The 18,431-nt window shown below is 45.3% G+C and overlaps 1 protein-coding gene across 2 annotated transcripts in view; it reads right to left on the reverse strand.

Moving 5' to 3' along the window:
- Nucleotides 1–18,431, reverse strand: part of Dip2b (disco interacting protein 2 homolog B) — a 197,576-nt gene that overhangs the window by 39,213 nt on the left and 139,932 nt on the right. For both annotated transcript variants that reach the window (XM_013348681.2, XM_026782823.1), the window contains 5 exons: nt 17,773–17,912; nt 16,471–16,607; nt 7,558–7,638; nt 4,667–4,794; nt 2,901–3,015 (listed from right to left, as the gene is read on the reverse strand). In XM_013348681.2, coding sequence (XP_013204135.2) covers nt 2,901–3,015; nt 4,667–4,794; nt 7,558–7,638; nt 16,471–16,607; nt 17,773–17,912 — 601 coding nt within the window. The remainder of the gene's footprint in view (nt 1–2,900; nt 3,016–4,666; nt 4,795–7,557; nt 7,639–16,470; nt 16,608–17,772; nt 17,913–18,431) is intronic.

Raw genomic sequence — 18,431 nt, forward strand, 5'->3', positions numbered from 1 at the left:
GTGCCACTGTGATGGTGTGTGTGTGTATGGGCATGGTGGTGCCACTGTGATGGTGTGTATGGGCATGGTGGTGCCACTGTGATGGTGTGTGTGTGGATGGGCATGGTGGTGCCACTGTGATGGTGCGTGTGTGCGTGCATGCACATGCGAATGATGCAGCGCAGCATTTCTGAGGAGAGCAGAGGGCAGCTTAGAGAAGTCCGTTCTCTCTTCCCCCCTTTAAATGGGTCCCCAGGACTGACCTGAGCTCATCAGGCTTGCACTGCAACTGCCTTTACCAGCAGAGCCCTTCTCACTCTTTTTCATTTAATTAATTCTTTATTTTATGTATGTGAATGTTTGCCTATATGTATGCGTGTGTACCACGTGTATGAATGGTGCCCATGGGTGCACCGGAGTCACAGATGGTTGTCAGCCTGGGGGCTCAGACTCCAACCCAGGTCCTCTGGAAGACCCCATAAGCCCTCTCTCTAGGCCTTACTATTGTTCCTTGGTGACAGTGTTTAATGTGGTGGTTTTAAACTCTAAATTCTCACCTCACCTTCCAAGTGCTGGGTTACAGGACATACTGTCACACCTGACTAAAATCAATCTTTGCACATCTGCCGCCACCTTTCAGATAACCAGGTATCAGCCCAATCCTACAGTCTTCACAGTATTTTAGCCTGGTTTATACTCAGATTATGTCCTCTGATTTGTTTGCTTGTTTTTGAGACAGGGTCTCTTTATGTAGCCCTTGCTGTCCTGGAACTCAGCTCTCAGAGCTCCACCTGTCTCTGCCTCCAGAGTGCTGGGATAAAGACATGTGCACCATACCTAGTTGCTTTCTTTCTGTTTTGTTGTCTTCTGTGTTTTGAGACAGGGTTTCCCTGTTTAACAGCCCTGGCTGTTCTGGAACTTTGTAGACCAGGCTGGCCTTGAACTCACAGAGATCTGCTTGCCTCTGCTTCCTGAGTGCTGAAATTAAAGGCGTGTACCGTACCCAGCAGTTCTTTCCATTTCTGTACTACAAACAGCCTGCCTGTAGACTAGCTAATAATTCAGAATAATGTATTCTGAGAAGAGAAAGAAATCTGAAATTGTCTGATGCTCACTCTCATTCTGTGTCTGCATCATTTCTATGTTATTAAGGGACTGTTCAGAAGGCTAAGCGCCCTAGGAAGAGAAGTTACAGCCCTGGAAACACGTCCAGCACACCAGAGTTCACTGGGAGGGTGGGCCAGCTTGCTCTGGACTGTACATTTAGCCAACAAATACTTTTGAATGGTACTATGCTGCATGCTAGCATCGCTCTCAAGCTCCGGGGACTGAGTGGAGAACAAAAAGACAGACAGAGAAGTCTCAGCCTGCATGGGACTCACAGTGGGTAATATTATCAGCATTTTATATTAATAAGATCACCACTGTCTAGTGAGGGCAGACCAGGCACTTCCATTGGTGACCTCACTCAATCCACGCGTCCTGAAAGAGACCCTGCTCCATCTCTACAGGTCGGGGGACGAGTTCTGAAGTCACCAGCCTCCACCCAAGGTGCTGACAGATGGAGTCTTGGCTCCTTACACTCTCATAGCCAGTTTCCACTAAAAACACGTTCTCAACACTGAGCACAAGTCTTCTTCCTACCCTCAAGGTGAAGGAGCAGAACAAACTCCATTTTGAGGAAGAACTCAGGACCTAACCAGGGGAAGAACTCAGCTCCAACAAAGACATAAACATTCCAAAAAAGGCTACTAACTGCCAGGACCCTGGTCAAGGCGACCCCACCTGGGTAAAGACAGCCAGCAAGAAATTTGGGTAAACAACACTCACCAGGCTACAGATGTCCTTGTGATTTTGTTGATAACCACTGTTTGAAATTCCCCAAGACCCCAGCCAATAAACTCAAAGGTTCATTGCATACCCTTACCAATCCTGAACCGCCAAGGCTGGGCTACCCTGCTTGCGGTTTTTCCCTTTAAAAACCCCCAAACCCAGCTGGGTAGTGGTGCATGCCTTTAATCCCAGCACTAGGGAGGCAGAGACAGGTGTGAGTTTGAGGTCAGCCTGATCTACTTGGTTCTAGGACAGGCTCCAAAGCTCCAAAACCCTGTCTTGAAAAAACAAACAAACAAAAACAAACCCAGAGGCTCAGGGCCATTTTCCTCCACCCACCACCCACCACGTCTGAGTGCGGGATGAAAGTCCTGGCTTGAGCTTGTATTCAGTAAACCCCTACCTCAGATACCAGCTCTGTGGTGGTCTTGTTTGGGAGTCTCGCAAGACAGGCACAGCACTGGTCCATCTACCCACCTCCGCCAACTCCACAGAAAAGCTCTCTCACTTAGATGTGCTTGAACCCTCTACACACATGGTATGGCAAGACTGAGGTTACCTACTTACAACGATTACTTTCAGAGATGCATGCCACAGAGGGCAGCCAAAAGCTTCATGGGTAGTAAGCACGCGGGCATGAAGAATAAGGTGTTTGGGAGATACGGAGAAAGTGGGAGAGGCAGGAAGGAGAGTGGGTATGAACACATTTCATTGCCTGCACATCAAAGTCTGAAACACAACTTTTATTTTTGGTCTTTTTGTTTTATTCTGGGTTTTTTTTTTTTTTTTGAGACAAGGTTTCTCTGTGTAGCACTGGCTGTCCTGGAACTTACTGTGTACACCAGACTGGCCTCAAACTCACAGAGATCCGCCTGCCTCTGCCTCCCCAGTGCTGGGATTAAAGGTGTGCGCCACCACCACCCAGTAAATCATTGTATGGGTGCTGGGATTTGAACTCAGGTCCTCTGGAAAAGCAACTGTTATCAACTGAGCCATCTCTCTAGCCCTCAAACATAATTTTGAAAGACAGAATATCTGGTAGGCGGCAGTGACAGCCACCTGTGACCCGGCACAGACCCAGTGCTCACCTGCAGCACACGGCTCATCCACTGGAAGCTGTCTTCCTCAGACGCATCAGGCCTTTGCTCTGCCACCACCACAATGCGCTCGTCATAAAATACAGACACAGAAAACACAGCAATTCTAAGAGAGACAGATCAGACACATCAGTCTCCCTTCAAAACCATCCTGTTTGCTTTCCTGAGTTGGAAGTGAAGAGGAGCCGTCCCGACATACCACCCACACATGAGCAGTAGAGAGAAAGGTGCCTTCATCACCAAACCAGGGTTGAATGGTTCACTTGAAACAAAAATGAAGACAACACGAATTAAGCCCCACAGAATGGTAAAGAATACACAGTTCCTGTCTTTGTGATGCTCACGTGTCACAGACAGAACCAATCGACACACAGATAATGAAGCCATGTTGTGATGTGCACCAGGAAGCACCTGGGGCAGGGCCAGTGGAGTGGGGTGCTCAGCAGAGTGGGATATGGATGCTTGGGGGAGCGCCTCCCTGGGGAGGGGACACTGGAGCAGAGACCTGAATGAGGTGAGGACGCGAGCCACGCGGAGATCTGGAGGAAGAGGATTCCGGGCAGAAGGAACGGAAAGCGGAAAGGTTCTGAGGTAGGGACGAGCTTGGCAGGTTTGAGGAACAGCAAGAAGGCCAGTGTGCCTGGAGCAGAGTGGTGAAGCAGAGAGTGGAGCGGAAGTCAGACACGGGCAAGGGAGTGAGGAAGACTGAGGCCAAGGGAGGGGGGGATGGAGTTGGATCTAGGGGAGGTCTGCGCTCAAATGTCCCCTTACTAGTGAGGCGTCCCCAGGCCACTGCAGGTGGTCACCCCACAGCACTCATGACCCTCTCAGTGCCATCTATGAGGCCATTTGCCTGGCTCCTGTGTTTGTCATGAGAACATGAGGGTACACACATAACCTGTTTCCTTCCCTGTCAGAGCACCCAGAAAAGCAGCGTATAGCTGCCGCCAGGGAGTGTTTGCTGAGTGAATGCAGGAAGGCTAGGAAAGGACTGGGGAGCAAAGACGCTGCTTGCCAGCCTGAGTCCCGTCCTCCCTCCACAGCAGTTATGGGATATTAACTACCTGCCTGCCACTGTGTTGTGCCCAAGGACACAACTGTGACCACACACAGTGGGTCTAGGGCCCAGGAGCTCCTCCATTCCTAAGAGCCACACAGTTATAGAAAACCACATAGTTCAGGAACTGGTTCTTTGTGATATCTTCATATTTTCTTACTTCTTATGCAACTCAGGTCAGGAAAGGAGGGATAAGAAGACACATGCTCCAAGCACATCATACATATGTATCAAAATGTTCTTGAGCAAAAACAAAACAAAAATAACCCTACCAGACCCCTGGAGGAGACTGAACTGCTGGAATACCTCTTCTTGCATTAGTAAGCAGAAGGAAAGGCCTGGCCTTGTCCACAGAACCTGGATTCTCAACACTAAGCTGACATGTCAATCTGCACATGGACAATACAGCAATTGGGTAAGAAGTGAGAGGAAGAATTCTTAGGCCTGCATTTCTACAGAGTATGGGAGGGGCAATGTTTCTTCTTCAATTCTCCTCCATCTTCAGAACTCAAAGAGTAACAGACTCTGATACACATCTTATTCTTCTTAGTCACTCAAAGAGCCAAACACTGTAGGCCAGATATTGAAAGTCAGGCTTCTGTCGTTTGAACCCAAGCCAACCTAAGAAACTGGAAGAAGCGTCTAGAGAAAGCACTGCAGATGACCCCAAAGTGGTGACGTCGTCTCGTGCAGCACCTACCTCCCTCGATAGACGGTCTTGATGGACTCAACAGCCAGTCCCGTAGCGACAATGTCGTCAGCGTTGTGTCTCCGACCACTAACCATGAGCAATCCATCCATTTTCCCAACCACAAACACCAAGCTACCCTGAAAGTTAACAACGATTTGTTTACTCTCATTTCCATGGTTAATGGGTAAGACACTTTACATTTCCAGCTTTGAAGTAAATCTCATTAAAAAAAAAAAAACAAAAAAAACCACGGCTAAGAAAAATACCTGTAAGGCATGTACACAGTTCAATCCCCAACACTACAAAAAAAAAAACCCTGTGTGTTTACATCAAAGAAAACAATGTCATGATATATATAAAATGTGTAGCCCAGACTGTGGCCTTGAACGCGTGATCCTCCTACCTCCGCCTCCTTCAGCAAATCCTTATTCATTTATTTATATTCCCTCAAGACAGGGTCTCACTGTGTAGTCATGGCTGTCCTGTAAATCACTAGATGGATCAGGCTGGCCTCAAACTCACTGAGATCTGCCTACCTCTGCCATCTGAATGCTGGGATTAAAGGCATGTGGGATTAAATGTGGATTAAATCCACCTCAATTGGATTTTTTAAAAGAAACCCTCTGGAATCAGTGAGGAAGTGGCATTTTTGAGTCAATGAAGTCAGTTTAAAAGTCACAGCATTTCTCTTGTGTGTGCATGTGTGGGTGGGCACAGGCATGCTCATGAAGTCAGAGACAACTCAAAGGCGCCAGGTCTCTCCTCCACCATGTGTGTCCTTGATGTGGGACAATGGATTTAACCTGTAAAGATATGTTTCTTATACTTGTTTAATAAAATACTGATTAGCCAGTAGCCAGACAGGAAGTATAGCTGGGGCGACCAGGCAGGAAGTAGAGGTTGGGCAATGAGAACAGGAGAATTCTGGGAAGAGGAAAACTCAGTCTGCAGTTGTCACCCAGACACAGAGGAAGCAAGATGTGACTGCCTTGCTGATGAAAGGTACCAAGCCACGTGGCTGACACAGACAAGAATAATGGGTTAATGTAAGATGTAAGACTTAATTAATAAGAAGCCTGAGCAACTAGGCCAACTAGTTTATGATTAATGTAGACTTCTGTGTGTTTATTTGGGACCAAATGGCTGTGGGACCTGGAGGGACAGAAACTTCTGTCAATATCCTAGGGATTGAACTCAAATCATCAGGTTTAGCTGAGCCACTAGTTAGCACGCACTGAGGTCTTACAGTCTGTGATGAACTCATTTATATTCTTAGAGGGGAATTTCATAGGGAAGAAACTACAACCATGTGTCATTTACTTTTCTAGCCATGGGTATATGGGTTAGTTCATGTTCACTGACTACTGGAATTAGAGGGAAGTCAAGCAATTTTAATCTGTAAAAAGTTGCGTGGAACATGGAAGGGTGCCACTGTTTCCAGCAGGCAAGAGCAGGAGTAGATGGAGAAAAAGGCCCAAGACTGCTGCAGGTCTTCTTCCCAGGACAACAGAGCAGCATTACTGTGGGAACATTCCATGGCCTCCCTCCTAGTTAGTCTGAAGGCTTGGACTATTGACATGTACTCAGTGAGCCAGTATTATCTCATGTGGATGTCACTCATTAACTTTCTAAGCACAGTGCAGTGGCCCAGAGTGACTGGACTACAACAGAAAGGCAGAATCTCTATGCATATGAAGCTTTGGTCCACCTACAATGCCAGTGGGGAGCCAGTCACTTCCAACTGTGTTAAGAGCTGGTGTCAGTCAGAGAAGAGGGGCTAGAGATTAGGCTGGTGGTTAGGAATACACTGGCCTTATGAAGGAGCTGAGTGTGGTTTCCAGCATCCATGTAATGTGGCTCACAAGTTCTGTAACTCCAACTCCACGGCATTAAACTCCTCTATGCAAGTACATACATGTACAATTAAATAATAAAAACAATCTTAAAATAGAGATGCCTGTTTCTCCAAATCTTTTCCAGTGAGGTTGTTCAGCTGGCACAGCTTTATGGCAGCTAGGTCAGGGTTTAGGGGGTCATCCTAGAGAGCAGGACCACAGTTTGTCTATTTCAGAGATGGCTGAAGCTCCGGCCCAGACCCCAACAGTGTCGCAAGCTAAAGAGCTGGGCATCTGAGACTATTCTGGTGCTGGCTAGAGGTCAGGACAGCTGAGGTTACACTCAGTGTATACAGTTTCTAAGAGGGCGACTCTTGGCACCCAAATCCCAGGTGGAAAGAGAAGCAAAAGTCAATTCTACACACTCTCAGAGGAGTTGAACAGTTGAGAGCAGGGAAGCGGGTAGGAGGGAGACAACAACAGATGAGTTTATAAGATAGTGACCACCCATCACTTCCCATGGTCTGGCCCTCTGCCATCCTAATGAATTCCTTGGGCTCATCATATACCCTTTGAGAAAGACTCTGGGTCCTAGTCAGCTCTAGATCCAGTACCTGTAAATATCATTTACCAAGTAACAAATTATTCATTCTCCCTCTCCCTCTCCCTCTCCCTCTCTCTCTGGTTTTTCAAGACATGGTTTCCTATGTAGCCCTAGATGTCCTGGAACCCACTCTGTAGACCAGGATGGCCTCAAGCTCAGAGACCCTCCTGCCTCTCCTCCCGAGTGCTGGGACAAAAAGTGGACACTGTTCAGTTCCTATGACAGCCTTAAGCAATCATCTAAATAGAACTCAAGTGCCTGGTGTGGTGGCGGAGGCAGGGTCTCTGCAAGCCGGCCAGGACCATGGAGCAAGACTGGCTGAAGACAGGAGAGGGACGACTTGTGACTGCTGATAAGAGGTACTGTGGCACCTTCAGTTACACAGAATTGTGCAGTTCTGTGAATTAAGGTTCAAATGTTTAGATCGTATGTAGCAAAATCAACAGGAAACCATCACCTACCGGTCCTACGAAACCGAGCAGTCCCGACCGGATGAAGGGCACATCTCCCACAGGAGAGCCTGAAGAGGCCACAGGAATCACCTAAAAGACAAAAGGAAAGAGTGAAAAGCTTGGTTAGTTTTTCTGAAAATTCACCGGATTTTTAAAAAAGTCTTACAAATGAAAAGCTGCAAGTAACACATGCTAACTGAGCAGGGCATGGTCAGTGCACGCCTTTAGTAACCCTGCACCCGGAGACAGAGGGATGGGTCTCAGTGAGCAATCTTCAGGCTGCCAAGGCTGCATAAAGAACACCCCCAGTGTGTATGTGTGTACACCATGCTTATTAGAAGCCAAATTCTGCAACAAATCCAGGACTCTCAACCATTTCAATGTTTGTTATTCTCCCCTGTACTTATAAAAAGATACATGTACATGCATGTTTTACTACCTTATTATTATTATTATTATTATTTTTTTTTTTTTTTGGTTTTTCGAGACAGGGTTTCTCTGTGATTTTGGAGCCTGTCCTGGAACTAGCTCTTGTAGACCAGGCTGGTCTCGAACTCACAGAGATCCGCCTGCCTCTGCCTCCCAAGTGCTGGGATTAAAGGCGTGCTCCACGACCGCCCGGCTACCTTATTATTTTTTATGTCTGTGCTCATACCCACGTGCCACTGCACACATGTGTGGCAGAGGATAACTGTGGGGAGTGAAGTCTCTCCTTTTACCACGTGGACTGTGGGCATAACACATCAGGCTGTATGTGAAATACCTTAACAAATGCGTCACCTCACGAGCACACAAGATACACAGATTGACATAACAACCAAATATGTCAAAACAGGGGCTGCAGGGTTGGGGAGACAGTTCAGTGGGTAAAGTACATGCTGTACAAACATGAGGACCACAGTTTCAATCTCAGCACCCATGGAGGAAGTTGTGGGAGGGTATAAACTGCAGAAGCTAGAGGTTTCCTGGTCAGCTACTAAAACCTAAATGACAAACATAAACAAGGTAAAGCGTGGCAGAGGAGGACACCCCATGTGAACTGTTTCACATGCACACGCATATAGAGAGCACGTGAACACACACATGCTATGGGACAAAGATCTTGTACCCTGAAAAGATTTGTTACTTGTATTTTAATAAAATGCTGATTGGCCAGTAGCTAGGCAGGAAGTATAGGCGGGACAATGAGAACAGGAGAATTCTAGGAAGAGAAAAGGCTGAGTCTCCAGTAGTCACCCAGATGAGGAGGAAGCAAGATGAGAATACCTCACCCATATAAGGTACCAAGCCACATGGCTAACACAGACAAGAATTATGGGTTAATGTAAGATGTAAGGATTAGTTAATAAGAAATCCTGAGCTAACAGGCCAACCAGTAGATGATGTGTTTCTCTGGGACTGAACACCTGTGGGACCTGGCAGAACAGAAACCTCAGTCAACAAATGGCGCTAACGTGGACAACTGAATCCACTTAAAATCTGAGAGAGCTTGGGAAGTAATTCTAGGCACAAAAGAACAGAGATAAGCACAGCTTCTTGGTAGCAGCATTTACTCGTGTGGGCTCTGTTTGCTATAGGCAAGTATGTCTCATTTAAGTGAGGCTTCCTGACTCAACTTTAGCTGCAAAAACCTTGCAAATCTTTTAAGAGGCCCTGCCGCCAAACACATAGTGTTTATGAGTAGCCAACAGCATACTTCTTGGTGGCAGCAGGGACCTTGAAACTCCACAGAATTATGGCAAAAAACATGGCTCTGGCCAGTACCTCCGTCATGATGCCAGACTCTCAGAAAGCTAAGAAATGGGGTGGATTAAGCCACGGCTTTAATTTTAGCCATATTGCTTAGCAAATTAAAGACCCATGTGGTCAGAAAAAGAGAGATATATAGTAAAGATAGATTCAAAATAAAAAAAATTTAAATGGTTTACAGTGTGTTTAAAAATATATGTAAGCTTGGAAGAAAAAGAAAAAGGATAAAGTCTTTAAAAAAGAGAAAGAGAGTAGTTGGGTGTGACACATACCTTTAATCCCAACAGTTCAAGGACAACCTGGTCTACAGAGTGAGTGCCAGGACAGACAAAGATATACAAGAAACCTCAAAAAAAAATTAAATAAATAAATAAAATAAAAATAAAGCCACGTAAAGATGGAAAATACACAGAGAGTCTGGATACTGTATGTTATTGTGTTGTTTTTGAAGGGTTTGATGACTAAGGAAGAAACAACAGCTGCTAAAAGATATTTGATTATAAATGCTGCTGGATTAATCCAAGATAGGTATTTTGAAAATACCTTAACTTAAAAACTGAAATCAAAAGATATGTTACTTTAGAGAAGAGGTTTTGCTTTTGTTTCCACAGGAAATAAGAGGCTATGGGTTAAGAAAAATCAGGTTTGATCAAGGAAGAATCCCCCTGAAAAATCTCTGGTAGGAATGGATGGCCCAGATGTCTGAGTTCTACATCTAGAACAGATTCAAGACTGCTGGCTGAGATGATAAAGCCTCAGAGTATTCCAGTCGAGACTTGATCATAATTCTAAATATTTTTAGGTGCCCATAAGATTATCAGTGCCCTGATCAGTAGGAAGTAGCCTAGAAATTATGTCCACATTACCAAAAAAAAAATGGATTATGGATGTTTTTCTTTGTTTAGAGTGTTGGTTACAAGTTGTTATGGATAATGGTCAGGAAGAAAGTTAAACAAGGGAGATCAGATTCAGAGTTCTTGTTTAAAAAAACGGCGGGGAGGAATTGCTGTGGGAAAATGGTGTTGTACCCTGTAAAGATGTTACTTGTATTCTAATAAAACGCGGACTGGCCAGTAGCCAGGCAGGAAGTATAGGTGGGGCAATGAGAACAGGAGAATTCTGGAAAGAGGAAAGGCTCAGTTTGCAGTTGTCACCCATATGAGGAGGAAGCAAGATGAGAATGCTTCACTGATAAAAGATACCAAGCCACCATGGCTAACACAGACAAAATTATGGGTTAATGTAAGATGTAAGAATTAGTTAATAAGAAGCCTGAGCTAATAGGCCAACCGGTTTATAATTAATGTAGGCCTCTGTGTGTTTCTTTGAGACTGAACAGCTGCGGGACCGGGCGAGACACAAAGACATGGGTATGTACACACAGAAAGACATATAACATATACACAAATAAAAAAAACTATTAAAAAATAAAAAGGATATATAGATATATATTTATATATATACACATATATATACACACATGTATGTATGTATGTGTTACTAACAGAACTATCACAATATACTGGAGATAAATATTCCCATCTGGTAGTAACTCATCTAGCCCATGGTGTAGGACAGTTGTATAATAGAGCATTTCATAGGGATAAGACAGCAAATCTTTGGGAGTCAGTTTACTGGTAAAGTAGACTTTGGTCAAGTCGTGATAGCACTGAGCCTCATGTTCTTCTCAGCTAGAAAAGAATGCTCTCAGATCCTCCTCTGAGCTTGTGTAAAGATAAAGTAGTACACACAGATTTAGAGAAACATGTACAGTGCCTGACGCAGGGCCAGTTAATTTTAATTAATAATTATTTTTTATTTTGCAAGACAGCTTTCTGTGTACAGTCCTTGGTTGTCCTAAACCTTGTTCTCTAGACCAGGCTGGCCTCGAATTCACAAAGATCTACCTACCTCTGCCTCCTGAGTGCTGGGATTAAAGGTATACGCCAACCTCTGCCCAGGTCCCAGGGCCAGTTTTTTTTTTATGACTATATTTTTTTAAAAAAAGATTTATTTGTTAATTTATTTACTTTTTTATTTATTAATTTATTATGTATACAGTGTTCTGTCTGCATGTATGCCTGCAGGCTAGAAGAGGTCACCAGATTTCATTACAGATGGTTGTGAGCCACCATGTGGTTGTTGGGAATTGAACTTAGAACCTCTGGAAGAGCATCCAGTGTTCTTAACCCATGAGTTATATCTCCAGCCCACCCAGGGCCAGTTTTAAGGACACACTGGTTAGGGTGTGGTCTGCACAGGTGATCTGATAGCTCACTAAGTCAAACAGCTTTGATGAATACTATCATATATATTTACATAATTTGTGTAAAAGCTATGAGTCTTCAACTGTAATAGTTTCCCACACAACTGCTATTTCAACACCGACTCCACCAATGTCACACAGAACGTCTGTCACACTGAATGTCCATTTTCCCCATGTTACAGCTAACACTATGTTAATCTCATGGAGGGGGCAGACATTCCATTATGATTAAAACTACTTTTCCTGTATGCATAATGAAAAAAGATAGTTTGTTCTCTTTAAAAAAACAAAAACAAAACAAATACTATTTTTCCTGCCAGGCGGTGGTGGTACACCCAGCACTCAGATGGCAGAGGCAAGTGGATCTCTGTAGATTTGAGGCCAGCTTGGTCTACAAGAGCGAGTTCCAAGAAAGGCTTAAAAGCTACACAGGGAAACCTTGTCTTGAAAAAAAGGGGAAGGGGGGGACTGTTTTTCTTTATTAGTGATGGCTATTTACTGTCCGCCTGTGTGTGCATGTATATGAGCATGCATAGGAAAGAGCTGGTTCACATGTGTCTCTTGAGTTTCTTTACTCCTACTTGATTTTTTTCCTCCCTTTAACTTTTAATTTTTTTAAAAAAATTTATGTGTACAGGTGTTTTGCCTATATGTATGTCTGCGCACAATATGCATACCTGGTGCATTTAGAAGCCAGAAGAGGGCACAGGAGCTCCTGGAACCAGAGTTTTAGATGGTTGGGAGCTGCCATGTGGGTGGTAGGAACTGAACCTGAGTCCTCTGGAAGAGCTGCCTGAAACTTAACTCATTTCTCCATTCCTACCTCCCTTTATATTTTTACACTCTATCTATCTATCTATCTATCTATCTATCTATCTATCTATCTATCTATCTATCTATCTATCTATCTTAGTGTGTGTGTGTGTGTGTGTGTGTGTGTGTGTGTGTGTCTGCGTGTCACAGTGCTCATATAGAGACCAGAGAACAGCATGCAGAAGTCAATTCTCCTCTTGTACCATGTGTACCTGAGGCTGAACTCAGGTCAGCAAATTGTCTAAATGAGCAGTGAGCGTCTTTACCAGCTAAGCTTTCTTGCCAGCCTCCTTCAATTTTTAAGATATTTGTAACAAGAGTTAATATTTGTTAACCGGTTAATTTGCTTTACAGTTAATCATAATGTCAAGTCCTCAAAATGGGATTATATCCATTTTACAGATGAGAAGGTGAGGCACAGACTTAGTTTGTTTAAAATCAAACAGGTAACCCAGAGCAGTGATGGGAACTTTGTTTCCATGCACGCTAGAGGTCTCTCTCCAGCTGTTCTTGTTCACTTTTTCCCTCGGGTATTATGGTGTGGGGATGGAGCCCAGGGTCTTGCACAAAACCCAGGGCACATACATACTCTCCCACTTAACTACATCCCCGGTAGCATGCTTCAATCATTTATTCATGCGTTTACTTACTGGGGTCTATATAGCTGTTTATAGCTGTTTTTCCTCTTTTCTCTCAGTAGCTATTTTGTTTTTAATTTTTAAATTTTATTTTTATTTGACGTCTTAGGTATTGTGTACTGGCATGCACCATACCACAGAAGTCAAGAGAGTACAAAATCTCCTGGACCTCAGGTCTTCTGCAAATGCAGCAGTGTTCTTAACCACCAAGCCATCTCCAGCCGCCGCCGCCACCACCACCACCACCACCACCACCACCACCACCACCACCACCACCGGGCTTCTCTGTGCAGCCCTGGCTGTCCTGGAACTCACTCTGTAGACCAGGCTGACTTCATACTCACAGAGATTTGCTGAGCCATCTCACCTGGCTACTCCTCCCCCTCTTTATTTTCATCAAAACAATTTCTCTGTGCAGCCCTGGCTGTCCTCGAACTCACTCTATAGACCAGGCTGACCTCAAACTCACAGATTCTCCTGCTTCTGTCTTCCAAGTGCTGGGATTAACGGCGTGGGCCACCACTGCCTGGCTGTTTCTCCTTTTTTAGGTGAGGATCCATTCCACTTTGCTCTAAGTGTGTATACTGGAGATCAGAAATGCTCTCGTAGGTTGGGAATGCAGCTCAGCAGTACTGCGCTTAGCCACTACTGCAAGCACCACCAAGAAAGCATGTAGCTCCCGCCATTATCTGCAAATACTGCTTGAAGGCCTGCAGATAGCTGAGTAGGCGAAAGCGCTTGCCCTGCAAGCCTGAGGACCTGAGTCATCTCTGGACCCTAGATAACAAGCTAGACGCAGCCTCACACATCTATACTCCCTGCACTGCTGCTAGGAAATAGAGACGGGACCACACAGTCCACACGGCCAACTAGCCTGAAATACACATTGCAGCAGAACAAGAGAGGCCCTGCTAAACCAAGTGGGAACAGGGTCTGGAGAGATGGCTCAGTGGTTAAGAGCACCGGTTCATCTTCCAGAGGACCTGGTTTGATTCCCAGCACCTACAAGGTGGCTCACAATAATCTCTAACTCCAATCCTGGGGTTCCAACTCTCTCGTCTGGCCTCCAAGGGCACCAGGCATGTACCTGGTACATGGACATACGTGCAGGCAAACTGCCTACACATATAAATAATTTCTTTAATTAAAAACAAAGTGGAAGGGGAGAACTGACTCCCAAGTTGTCCTCTGACCTCTACACACTTGCAGCTGTAACAATCTCTTATCCCCTCCCCTTCCCCACCTTTCCTCTCTCTGACACTCAGTTCTCTTCCTTCCTATCATATAAACACGTGATAATACAATTCTGCTTGAAGCTAGGTGCAGTGGTATGTGCCTATAACGCCAGCTTCTCAAGAGACTGAGGAATGAGGATGATAAACCCGAGGCTAGTCAGACTACTCAATGAGACAGTCTCCAACAGTGAGAACCTTATTTTCAGTAAGAAAGACTCAATGACAAGCACTGGATATATATATATATATATATATATATATATATATATATATATATATATTTCAAGTACTTAAAAACAAGTTGGGGCCCATCAAGGGATTCAGGGGTTGTAGCACTTGCTACCACGTCTAATGACCTGAGTCTAATCACCAGAAACAACATGGTAGAAAAGAATAAACTCCTGCAAGCTGTTCTCTGACCTCCACATGCATGTGCTCACACACACACACAGACAGACACACAATAAACAAACAAATGTTTAAAAATCTCTTTAGAAACAGAAACTGGGTATGGTGGTTCACCCCTATAATCCCAGCAACTCAGAAGGCTGCGGCAGAAGAATTACAAAGAATTTGGGGCTAATCTGGGCTACAGGGGAGATACTGTAGTGGAGTGTATGCTTAGCGTGCACAAGGACTTGTGCTGACAGTCCATGGGCAGAGGGACAGACGTAGGACAACAAAATGTGCACAGACTGAAACACAGCTGGGGGCAGCCGAGAGCCTGGTGTTGAGCACACCCTGGGCCCCTGCATGTTCCAGTCCCGCAGTGGATGGGGACAGCACTGAGAGCACTGAAGCGATGGTGCTGATGACAGGACAGGTTCATACCATGCTGCTTCATCCCTGTTCTTAGTCCCTTCCGGGAGCACATGACAGATAACACAGATGCACTGTCACACAGAAGCCATGCTGTCACCAGTGACAGCTACTGTACAATCGCATTTCCAAACAGTGCTTGAAATGTAGCTTCCAATGTTTGTAGACTTACTCTACACTGTCCTATCTTCTTGAGAAATCTGAGTGAAGCTGTTGCAGAAAAACCAATTCACAGCGCTAAAAGTCAGCAGCATTCTTGCTAGTCCCATCTAGTAGTGTAAGGGAGTCATAATCCATCAACAAAATTTCTCTGGCCCCTAAAAGGTAACCCAGACAGTTAACCACCTATTCCAATGTGCAGGCTCAGCAGGGCAACTTCTCATTACATTTCAGCTTTGCAAGGAGAATGCCTACAGGAAGGCCATGCATTGTCTTCTTAGAAAATGTGGCCTCCTCTAGAACGACAGCTTTACCAGAAGCTCCACGTGCCCTGATTCAGGTGTCCCCAGCACCCAGAACAGAACAGATAGAGAGAGGAGTCAGTGAGTACTTGCATGAGGAGCAATCTGACCCCTACAACAGGTTGAGTCTTTTTATACGTGTACATGTGTGTGTGTGCACGAGAATGCACGTGTGCGAAGCTCAAATCTGATGCTGGGGTCTTCTTCACTGAGGTGCACTGTCTGCTGAATGCAGAGCCTGCCAAGTCCGTTAGTGCGGCTGAGTGGTTTGCCTGGGCCCAGGGCAGCTGTGATGCACACCTAGCTCTGGGGAATTTCAACTCGGGCTTTCATGGTCACACAGCAAGCACTGCACATCTCCCAGTCCCACGCCTTTATCAGTGATCTAATGCAGCAAGCACAGGGCTCTCAAAGTCAAAATCTTCAACCCAGAAAGCTCTACCAGTGGCAAATCTGCTGGAGTAAACCTTCGTGAGGCCTCATTCCTTTAATATTCAACAAATTCCACACCACGTCCTATGCCAGAGGCTGACCGACTCCATGAGGAAACACTAATTGACTTAGTGTTCAAAACAGCCCACGAGGTAAGATAGGCACTGTTACCATTCACTTTTTGTTCTGCTTCTGCGTTTCTGGAGACAAGGTCCTGTTTTGCAGCCCAGGTGTAGTCCCCCGCCCCCAGGCTCCCAAGTGCTGTGACTGCAAGCACTGGCCACCATGTCTGCCTACCACTCACATCTTAAGATAAAGGAACTGGGCATTCAGTAAGGCAAAGCGGCTCCCACAGCAGCCAGTGAGTGTAGGAGTGGAATCTGATGCTAGGCACCGGGCTCCTGAAGCCCTGAGCTCAACCACTACGCTGTGCTGTGATGTGAAGCCAGCAGGTCTCCATATAACATATGACCTCACCCAACATGTCCCTGAGAAATAACATCATGTACCTCAAATGTATTTTTGGTCACACCAGCAAGTCCAAAGTATGTCATCCCTCCAGTCCTGGAGCTAACACAGATCTCTCCGATTTCATCTGTCTTGCAGAGCTGAGGAGGTCCGTCTGGTTTCACAATGCACATCATGCCTAGTGCACAGAAAACAACAAGACAGTCTAGAAGACTGCAAAGCAACAACTTCGCTTACAAACCCAGAGAGCTGCACACTTATTGAAGTAGCATTAAGAACAGCCAACAGCTGTAACCCCAGCACTCGGGAGGCAGAGGCGGGTGGATCTCTGTGAGCATGGGCCAGCGTGTTCTACAGAGAGAGTTCCAGGACAGGCTCCAAAGCTACAGAGAAACCCTGTCTTGAAAAACCAAAAACAAAAACTAACAAAAGAACAGCCAACAGACCACAGAGAGCTGTGAACCTGCGAAGTTTACTTGGCACCTATAGCTCTTAGACATGGGTGCACCGAGGAAGGACTGTATCAGCCTCCCGATGAAGCGGGTGCTGGCCTTCTGCAGGGTCAGGACAGCACCCACGAGAGCAGCACTCTCTGCCTTCCTGGGTTGGTAACTCCAGTGAAAACAATGGCTGGCACCCACGTAAAGAGTGTAATTACACGTGCCTTTGAGATTCTGACCTCATACAGCAAGCACAGGGCCAGCATGACGACACCCACTCGTCACTGGAGTGGCTCACAGAATGATGTGACTAAGCAGTGAAACTGGATGTCCGAGTTTAACCCTCTGGTTTACCAGTCTTCTGTTCCTCCTGGTGCGGGAGAATTGCCTGTATTCCGTCAACCATGTTTTAAATAAATGCTGATTGGCCAGGCAGGAAGTATAGGTGGGGCACCCAGACAGGAAGTAAAGGTTGGGCAATAAGAACAGTAGAATGCTGAGAAGGAGGAAGCCCTTTCCTCCCCAGTCCTGCCCAGAAGCAGGATATGATCTGCCCCGCTGAAAAAGGTACTGAGCCATGTGGCTAACATAGATAAGAATAATGGGTTAATATAAGCTACAAGAGCTAATAAGAAGCCTGAGCTAATGGGCCAATCAGTTATAACTAATGCAGAACCTCTGTGTGTTTTCTTTGGGACTTACTGGCTATGGGAACTGGGCAGGACATAAACCCCAACAAGTAGGCCCTTCATGTTACACCTCCTCTAGCATTCCCCTTTACGAGGTACTAGGGATGGAAGCCAGGGCTCTGGGCATGCCAGGAGGGAAATCCACCACCAAGCTACCTTTCTAGTGCAGCACCACTATTTCTCATGAAATCCCAATGACAGCCTCACAACTCACCTCCAGGCATCACATGTCCCACATCCTGGACTGTCAGGGCTGAATTTTTATCTTCAGTATTGACCCGTATTACCCCATAGCTCAATCCATTCATTGAGAGAATGGCTCTTCCTGGTAAGGGAGCCCCTGGAACCCCAGGCCTAAAATGTGAAAAAACAAAAAACAAACCATCAAACCAGATCTATACAAATACAGAGGACCTGGGTTCAATTCCCAGCACCTACAAGCTCACACTTGTCTGTAACTTCAATTCCAGGGTATCTGATACCCTCACACAGACATATATGCAGGCAAAACATCAATGTACATAAAGTAAAAATAAATTATATATATATATATATACATATATATAAACATATGTATATAATAAAAGAAAAACAGAAAACAAAAAGAATAGCCTACTTCTAATTTAAGATGCAAAGGATTCTGAGGTGTAAGCAACATAGAAAAATAACTCACAAAATAAGATAAGAATAATTAAAGTTCAATTTCAGTTTCAAGGTATACTCTGACAAGAAGAAAAATAATGAGATGCCTGAAATGACTTTACTAGGTAAATTTTACTTTTAGCATTTTTAAAAATAGCCGGGCGGTGGTGGCGCACGCCTTTAATCCCAGCACTCGGGAGGCAGAGGCAGGCGGATCTCTGTGAGTTCGAG

The sequence above is a fragment of the Microtus ochrogaster genome, chromosome 15 (genome assembly GCF_000317375.1).
Source record: "Microtus ochrogaster isolate Prairie Vole_2 chromosome 15, MicOch1.0, whole genome shotgun sequence".
Taxonomy (NCBI): Eukaryota; Metazoa; Chordata; class Mammalia; order Rodentia; family Cricetidae; genus Microtus; species Microtus ochrogaster.